This window comes from Oratosquilla oratoria, chromosome 7 (genome assembly GCF_046742065.1).
Source record: "Oratosquilla oratoria isolate Oo_2021 chromosome 7, ASM4674206v1, whole genome shotgun sequence".
NCBI lineage: Eukaryota > Metazoa > Arthropoda > Malacostraca > Stomatopoda > Squillidae > Oratosquilla > Oratosquilla oratoria.
Genome location: NC_134783.1, coordinates 70273856 through 70283855, shown reverse-complemented (window position 1 = coordinate 70283855; position 10000 = coordinate 70273856). Strand labels below are relative to the sequence as shown.

Below are 10000 nucleotides of genomic sequence, written 5' to 3'. Positions count from 1 at the left end.
TTTCCAGAGATTCTTTGTTTACTCTTACTGGCTCTGAGTCTGGTTGGTTTAAAAATGGAATTAATTGTGATTTCACTAAGATCCCTAACTCAGCAGGACATATGACCATGCTCTCTTTTCTCATAGTTGCAAATCCTATCAGTAAATCTCCTGGGAAAACATATTTTTTTCACAACTATCACTGAAATGTGCAAATGTTCATTTTTATATAAGATAACCTCTAATTCAACCTTACCTAATGTTTTTAACTACCAGTTATTCCTTGCAATGAGTAATGGAGTGATTCCAAGATTTTCACTCCTGGTTTCAGTTGGCTTAGTACTATTGTAGTTATAACATTAACTACAGATCCTATATGAATAAATATTTGAATGGTGTTTATTGAATACTCTACCCGCAATGAGAGGTCCTACAGAAGTCCTTCCAGTTGTTATGGTCAGTTTACAACTATCCTTGATGTTGGGAATTCTTTCACTATTCTATCACTCTTGTCCCTAACACAATGCTATCTATGTATATTTCTATGGGTAGCTCTGTAGTGTTGTTTTATTTTGTATCTGGTTTTTTTTTTCTGGGTGAATACGAAATTTGGTTTCCTACACTCTTGTGTTCCATGTTCAATCCTCTGATGATACAAACAGAAAGGTGGGTTTCTTCAAGGATATTCATCATGACCCCCATGGTGACCGCAGTCATGAAGTAAGCCACCTTGCTCTCCCTCTCTCTCTCTGGTTCTGAACCCGTTCAGAGCAGACGCATTTTTTTCCACTCCCCTATAATCATCAGGTTAAGTATGCTATGTGTACCCTAGAGATGTTGGTGGTCCTGGTAGGCATAAGATAAGTGTTGTGTAGGTGTTCAGTAAATATGAAAATACGTTAGTAAAACTCTATTTTGATATACCTTAACCCCACTCAGAGTTATCCATCGGTCACCTAAACTTATGAAATACAGACGTAAAAGTACTGCGTGCCTGGATATACATTTGATATGCAGTACATTGTTACCCTGCCATTTAGTTTCAATCTTGTGCCAATGATTGGAGGTAGGATCGCACTTCCAATTTAGATTAGACTTTAATGGGAGAGTGTAATAATGTGTTTCTAATTCTAAATTTAGATTCTCGATTTCCATAATCACTTCTAGAATGTCTAGTTTCTTTCTATTGTTGCATTCCCACTGGCATCACATATGGACTAATTGCTTTAGGTTCACTATACCTTTGAAGAAGATAATCTTCCTCTCCTAAACCCATGGTCTGTTTGAGATCTTTATACAGCTTTTCTGCGTTATTTAATCGAAGTTATTTATCAGCAATGCGAATGCAATTAATTTGGTTACCTGAGAAACTTTTATTTTGTCACTAGATTTTTCTATCCAGTCTGAATCCTTCAATATAGAATGCATGTCTTTAGACTAACTGTCTAATGTTGCTAAATATTCTATGTCAAATTCGCTTGTTTTTACTTTCTTTATCATTCTAACCAAAGACCTGATGGTGTCCTGATCACACTTTGATATTAAATGTTTAATAAACGCCTTCTAATAATCATCATATTAGTTGATATCTTCCACTTGCTGGAATTTTATTATAGGCCTAGCCCTACCCTTCTCAGGATCTACATTTTCTTTTAGATTTTTCTATTTTCCTTTTTTTATTCATCTGTTATGTTTTTAGTGACAATTAAAGTGTCGATCAAACTGAGAAACCTATTAACTCCCAAGGTGTTTTCATCACCTGTAAATCTATGAATATTAATATTCGAGGTGTGAACCTCGTGACGTAAAATACCTGTAGTCATACCTTCAGTGTTTTTAAAGTCGATTTGAATCGACTGCCTCCTCTTAGACTTCCTCCATGTACTGCTCGTACTTCACACCTACATTAACCATGTCTTTCTAGCCCCTCTCGTAGTCCTTGTAGTCGTTGTACACCCCTCTTTTTCACTGTTGCTTGTAGTCGCTGTAGACCCTTCTCGTTCACTGTTGCTTGTAGTCGTTGTAGATCCTGTAGACCCCTCTCGTTCACTACTGTTTATAGTCGTTGTAGACCCCTCTTGTTCACTGTTGTTTGTTGTCCCTCGTAGTCAGCATGCGCATGGCCGCGTGTTTGTGGTTGCGTGCACGGCGTGGTTGTGGTTGTGGTTGCGTGCACTGCGTGGTTGTGGTGTACCCGTACACTTACACTCGTAGCAGTATCTTGAAGTAAGTCCTGTAGTTTGATGCACCAGTCCTGTCTCTTCGGATTTTTTTTTTTTTTTTTTTAATCGTTCCATCCCGCTGCTGCCACCACTGTTTTCCCTCGCGCCTCCGTTGTTGTTATTATTTACTACTCTGTCTATTGTTCCCTTCTATGGTTCCCTTTAACTTTGAACTTTATTTTCATCACTGTCTTTATGTAGGTTAGTCACTCAATTTCTATTACTTTATTTTCATCTGTAGGCCCCATGCCTCAGATCATCCAACTTAGTCAAATTCCTCTTAGTATATATATAGGAGAGGAGTACTTAAACGGTTGAGATATTTTCTTGATTTTCTTCGCTAATTCTTCTATAACGTTATAGTCATAGGTACACCAGAGGACTCCCATCCAGAATCCTCAATTTGATCACTAGGTCAGTTCGCATTGACGTCATGATTTCTTTAGCCCAATGCTCTTTACTCTTACATTTAAGTGCTTCCCCTAAGGGTCTGACTTTACTCCCATGAACCGACTGAATTTTCTCTTCCTTCACCCTTTCTCCAATCAGAAAGACTTAAACAATACTCCTGACTCAAGCAATCTCGAAATCAATTCATGACTGGCTTAGTTTACATACTGTTGTATTAGCATAATACAGCAATGAAATCGGGCCCCTAGCGGTTGTTTATCAACTTTAGATGAGGATCGAGATTATGTAACGCCTTCGCCTAGACTATTATTTACCAAACATCCAACTCATAAAATGAAATTCTCACCACCTACCCCTCTATTTACCTTACTTGTCCACCTTCATCTACCAGCCTCTTACAGTGTGTGTGTGTGTGTGTGTGTGTGTGTGTGTGTGTGTGTGTGTGTGTGTGTGTGTGTGTGTGTTTGTGTGTGTGTGTGTGTGTATCTTTCTGTGTGTGTGCCTTTGTGTGTTTGTGTGTGTGTGTTTTTTGTGTGTGTGTGCCTTTGTGTGTAGGTGTCTTTTTGTGTGTGTGCGTGTATGTATGTATCTTTGTGTGTGTGTCTTTGTGTATCTTTGTGTATGTGCCTTTGTGTGTCTTTGTATGTCAGTGTCTATGTCTGTGTTTTAGTGTCTGTGTCAATTATGATAATAATGATAGGAATAATAAAAGTAATGATAATGACGAAAATTATGCAATAATAATGACAATAATAATATACAAATCTAACATTTTTCTTTTTCTTTTTATACCATTTTGTTTATTTGCTAAATAAATTTGGTATAGAACTTTGGGTTAAGCGAAACTAAGATCTTTACGTGTCAAAATTTGATACGAGTTTACGCTTAGATTTATACGCGTCCGTTCGACAGGCAAATGTTATATCACGACAATCACCAATTAAGTATTATGAACAAGTACGGTGGCCTATGCAGCTTCAATATGGTCAAATAATTGATAGGGCTAAAATTTTTGCAAGCTCAATAGCCTAGACACCGTTGAATGACTACACTTCTGACCTTAAAAACGTAGTACATTGTTCGCGCCAACTCCAGGGGAAGAAGGTGGATACATGGGTTAACTAGAATCTGCCATCCGTCGGTTTCTTCAATATTTGATGAGAAACTTGCTGCCGCCTCGTTCTTCTCTACGCAGAACTTTGTGGTAGTTGCATCAAGGGCAGGTACAACCGGACTGAGAATGCCCGGAAGGTATTCACCCGTGTAATAGGGTGAGCAATCTTTCTGCCCATGGGTGTGAAGAATGACTGCTTTTCGCCGGTAATTGGTTTCCCGACGTCCGCGAATTCTCGAACCATGGAACGTAAACATGGTTCCCGAATAAGTAAACTTTCGGTTTAATTTAGAAGGAAACCAGAAGAAGTGGAATTTATCTTGGGCAACAGTTCGAAATGCCGTCCTTCACTAGTCTTAAGATTAATTATTAAAGGTAATTTGAGTTTTATCATAGAATTAAAATTCGAATCATCGATTGAATTCAATTGTAACACATGGCAGCTCCACTTATTCTGGAAACTTCTATGCTTTCCGGTAGTTCATGATAAAGGATAACAGAACACATATATTGTATTTCCTGGTTAAGATGGCAAATCATATTATTACAGATTGCAATATATCGAGTTATATAATTGATAGGGAGGGACGGCTAAGACTCCTACAAGGTGGATCAATAGAAAATGGGAAATGAGACCGGTAGTTCATCCTTTTCGTGACGAAATTATCGTCAATGGTGAAGTTTTGTACAACTAATGACAATGATAGAGTTAGTAATAACGACAATGATAATGAAAATAACACTGGTTTACTTTTTTCCTCTGAGGCAAGGATGTGAATATTTGTTTTTTACTAATTCTGATGTGGTGAATTGAAATTTTTGACCAGTTTTCATCTATCACATTTTATTTTCAAATATCCCCTTTTAATTATACCGCATATAAATTCAAAATGTAATGTGTTTATTACATCTGTTACAAAGGCACACAAATCATAGTACAGCAGACAGTTAGAAGTGAGCTTTTTTATGATCTTATGTACTTTGCCTCCGGGATATCACGCAAAAATATCCAGCAGAAGTCCCCTATCATGCTGGGGTTCCATTTGCCTTGGTAGTTGCTCTCCATCTTAGTAATGTCTTGGTGGAACCTTTCTCCATACTCACCATTTACTGACCCGAGGTTCGGAGGGAAGAAGTTGAGGTGGGAGTGGAGAAAGTGATTTTTGAGTGACATCCGGCATCTCATATCCTCGTAAGACTGTAACAATTTCTCGCCTTTAAGTTAAGAAGCTCCTCAAAGTCTATATCCTTCAGTACTTCTCCGATCTGAGGTCCGACAAATATGCCCTACTTGAGCTTAGTAGAACTCAGAGCTGGGAACAGAGTGCACAAGTGTTGGAAGGCAGCACCATTTTTGTCCATGGCCTTCAGGAAATTCTTCATTAAACCAAGCTTGTCCACCAGAGGATTTTCTTGGACACTGTGTTCTCCAGGCACGAAATTGCTTCTAGATCTCCAGTTCTTCTGCTTGTAGTGCTTGGATACAGCCCGACTGTCCCAGAGACTGAGAAAGCAACAGTACTTTTTGAAGCCCGCTTGGGTACCCATAAGGACCACAGTGACCTTGAGGTCACCACAGAGACTCCACTGGTACTGGTTGTACTTGACAGCTTCTAAAAGGAGCTCCATATTATCATATGACTCCTTCAGATGGACTGAGTGGGCAATGGGAATGCTGGGGGTATTTATTTCCATTGTGCAGGAGCACAGTCTTGAGGCTTCGCTTGGAAGGGTCTGTGAAAAGACGCCAGTCTGAGAGATTATGTGGGAAACCAAGGAAGGTGAACAAACCAGTAGCACAACCTGTTTTCCTATTCGAAGAATGAAGCCAAGTCTTTGTTCCGTGTCCTGAAACTGGTGATCCTTACATCTGCCTTGACCAGGTTCCACTGCTTAAGCCAGGATGCCAGGAACTCCGACTGCTGCTTAGATAGATACAAATCACGGGCAAGGTCATTCAGGTCTTCCTGCGTGATCCAGTGGGGCTCGTTGCCACTTGCTCCTGAATAAACAGAGACATTGTCTTCAGAAGAGATTGACTTGGCAGATTCTTCCCCTGAAGGCATTTCTTCATCTGATGAAGGAAGAAGATCCTTATTTGCTGGAGGTGTAGGGACAGGGAGATCATCTGAGTGAGGAACAGGTCTCATAGCAGAGGGAAGGTTGGGATATTCGATCTTTTTCTAGAAGAAGCATTGAAACCAGTTATTTATATTTGTTAGACAAAAATAACAATCATCTGCACGGCTTCGTGGCTCCCTCCAGACCATCGGGACAGCAAAGTTGAAAGCCACTTTGTTGCCGTTAAACAATGCAATTAGTCTATGGTAGCAGGATTTACAACAGATGTGTGAGGCCCAGAATTTGTTCTGATCTCCAATTTTACAGTCAAAATAATGAAATTAAGCAGTTCTCAGGAGGTCAGTAATTGTTCGGCGCTGTGCAACTGTCGTAACATCCCCACACACGTAGCAGAATGAATTTGTCTTCTTGATGCATCTTCGGTGTGTTGAAGTGCCTGAAGCCATTGTAGAGTTATGTATCAGCTCACAAAAATCTGGAAAACAAAATTAACATTGATCATACGTGAATTGTCGCAAAGGCATAATATAAGCATGCATCCAACATATAAATGGTTGTGTAACATGAATGTCCAGCAGCAATAACCTTCTGCTCTTGCCGCCAGTAGGCTACTGGTGTACCAACCCGCATTGCATATTAGGGCTGCCAGATACTTTTAGTAAAAATAGAACATGTCAATTTTCTAAAAGGACCATAATTCCTATTTTTTAAGCTAAAAAACACACAATGTCCTCTATAGGACACATCTGGTAGCCCTGAATGCATGTACACATTCAAATACATGTATACATGTATATCTAAAAAACTAGAGGTGATGAGCTTCAAATCTGAAATCAGTACCTCAAAATTAGGCTATAACAAGTATTTTTATGCTTGCCTCTTTTCTCTGTAAACCAGTGTAATAAATTGATTAAGTTAACAGTGATACAATGATACACTGGTAATAAACAATTTGTGCTAATTCTAGAACTAGACTAATTTGTGTTGATAATGAGCACTATGGACGAAGTGGTGCTATTCTTGTAAAGGTCAGTCCTCGGTACTCTGATGGATATAACTTTGCTGTTGTGCCTTGTGGAGTGGCGTGGAGGAAGAGCGTCAGGTGGGAAATGTGTGCATGTGTATGTGCGCGTTTGGGTCTGTATTCTTCTTCTTATTGTTCATTTTTACGTATGTATAGCTTTCTTTTATCATTTCTTATCATAATCCTTATCCAACAGAAATTATATATATATATATATATATATAGAATTAAATTTGACCGCTGCTTGTGCAAGAATAAGCTTCTTGTTGAAGGATTCAACCTTTCTAATAGTGCTTCTTTGTTCTTCATGAAGTCGGAATAAAAGATTGCCGAAGTTCATATTGTGTATTATACGACGTTTCGCCCTTCTTAGAGCATTTTCAAGTACATTTAAATGGTAATAGAAACAATTTATATATATGACAATAGGTGAACTGGGAAAGCTTACACAAAATAGTGGAGAAAGATCAAAGATCTTATGTGGGAATTACGTCCGTGGCACTCCGTGGGGTGCTGGGAGGGTCAGTTGTCCACCCAGTGAAGCTAGAGCCACGGAGGTCGTACCTCCCTGTACATTTATGGATGGAGCCTTCTCTCGAATATGGAGGGCCTCCAGGATCTCCAGACGATGAAAGCTATGTGCGGAGTCGATGATCTTTGTATTTTCCACCAGGATCTTTCTAGTCAGGGAGGAGTTATGTTTTTCCGAAAAATGTTTCTTCGGGGCACCAGCTTGTAGATGGCACGTTAATCTTCTGGAGAGAGAAGTGGTCGTCATTCCTATGTAAGAAACAGGACGAAGCTTACAGTCTTCGTGCGGGCAGATGAACTCATAGATGACATTACTCCTCCGTATAATACACAATATGAACTTCGGCAATCTTTTATTCCGACTTCATGAAGAACAAAGAAGCACTATTAGAAAGGTTGAATCCTTCAACAAGAAGCTTATTCTTGCACAAGCAGCGGTCAAATTTAATTCTATATGTATTAAGGAAGATCTGCTACCTACCTTTACGAATATATATATATATATATACATATATATATATATATATATATATATATATATATATATGTGTCTATTCTTTGTTGATGGTAGATGTAAAGCATTTTCAGGTAGATGGTAGTTAACAGAGACACTACACAAGGTTTGATTTGCAGATGTAACCGCGCCCATCAGTGGTCAGGGAGGAATTCATTCCTCATACTCACCATCAGCAGTTAGTTCGGAAACCACATCATCCCAAGGTTACGTCGGACTATGGCAGTACACGGCTCGAACCAAGGAGGACCTTAGCTTCATGGTCAACGAACATTTGGAGATACTAAGCAAAAGATCTGGTTGGTGGTACGCCAGGAGTTTAGCCACAGGCAAAACTGGCTTCATTCCCTCCAATTACATCGCACCTGTCACCTCCATAGGAGCGCAACCGTGAGTATAAGAACTCTTACTATATCAAAATGTTATACCAATTAGATATTCAAGAAGATTTAGATAAATTACAGCAATGGTCTCAGAAGTGACAAATGAAATTTAACACAGGTAAATGCAAGGTAATCCACATAGGTAAAAATAACAATAAGTATGATTACAAGTTATTTGGAAATTCGTTAACAGAAGTGGATAGTGAAAAGGATCTTTGCGTAATTATCAGTAATGATCTCAAATCATTTAAGCAGTGTATTTCATCCTCTGAGAAAGCAAATAAGATTACAGGACTGATTGCGCAATCTTTTGATATCAAAAGCCCACCACTCATTAACATGCTCTATAAATTGTTAGTTCGTACACATTTGGAATATACTGTTTCCGTATCAAAAGCCCACCACTCATTAACATGCTCTATAAATTGTTAGTTCGTACACATTTGGAATATACTGTTTCCGTATCGTTACCGAATCTCATTAAAGACATTGACAGATTGGAAAAAATACAACGGCGAGCCACAAAACTGATTCCAAACATCAAAAATAAATCATACGAAAATCGACTGAAACATATGAATCTGTTTTCCGTAAAAAAGCGTAGACTCCGAGGTGACTTGATACAGGTCTTTAAGATTCTAAAGGGAATTGACAACATCAAAAGTGACAATTTTTTTTTATACTGAATGAGAATCAGACAAGGAACAATGGTCTCAAGCTGTCAGGAAAAAGATTTAATTTGGAAAAGAATAGAAACAACTTCGCCAACCGTGTAGTTAATGAATGGAATAAACTTCCTTGAGAGGCAGTGCAATGTAGTTCAGTTCAAAGCTTTAAGAATCATTTTGATAAACACCTAAGCAAGATGCTGTAATGACAATAGTTTATCTTATATTATTTGTTTTTTATTATCTTATATTATTTGCTTTGTTATCATTTGTCTGTTTGTTTATTACTATTTGCTTGATTCTCATTTATTATTAGTTATATTTCAATTCATTATTATTTACTATTTACCGATTTATTATTTAACTATATCTATGCATTTATTTATGTATATTATTTATTATTTACATTATCATATATTTTTATTTTCTTACTTTTTTATTAATTAATTTATAATTATTATGATTTTTTTCGCATCCGACCTAGATATGGACCAAAAGATCTCCTGTCGGTATGCTCCACCTTTGTAATCCTTTGTAACTTTGTTTACGAGCTCAACTGGGACTTGCTTCAGTGCTTTTCAATACACCAGTGTTTGAGTCTTTATTTACAAATAAAACCTTTATAACAGTATGACGTCACGTTTTCAAGAACGCTGTGGTTTTGATGTTAAATTCACTGAAGGAACATTTAGGGTTATTCATAGTTTAGATTCGCAGTTTCTTTGATAATTACCAACTATCCTCAGCAATACCGTGGTTCAATGCATAGGCATTTTATTTCGAATGATACCAAAAAAGAAAGAGAAAGTAGGAAAAAATGAGAGAGAAAAATAATGAGTCATATGAACACATAACGTGGGTGGCTTATGGATCTACTTCACACGAAAAAGTGATGAAGCGAGTTATTTTACAATTATGAATAGATTTCCTTATAAAAGCAGTAGTTATTTTTGATAACGACATAAAAACAATAATGATAGACCAACCTAAAAAAATATGTAACAATAATGACATAACTAACATTAGTGTCAGTTGTACCAACAATGATAAATAACAACAGTAAAATAAATAA

At 37.7% G+C, this 10000-nt stretch overlaps 1 protein-coding gene across 3 annotated transcripts in view; it reads left to right on the top strand.

The window, feature by feature from the left end:
* The window catches only part of Src42A (Tyrosine-protein kinase Src42A), a 57830-nt gene that overhangs the window by 13231 nt on the left and 34599 nt on the right, over window positions 1-10000 (top strand). For all 3 annotated transcript variants that reach the window (XM_076188383.1, XM_076188381.1, XM_076188382.1), the window contains exon 3: window positions 7997-8267. In XM_076188383.1, the coding sequence (XP_076044498.1) occupies window positions 7997-8267 (271 nt within the window). The remainder of the gene's footprint in view (window positions 1-7996; window positions 8268-10000) is intronic.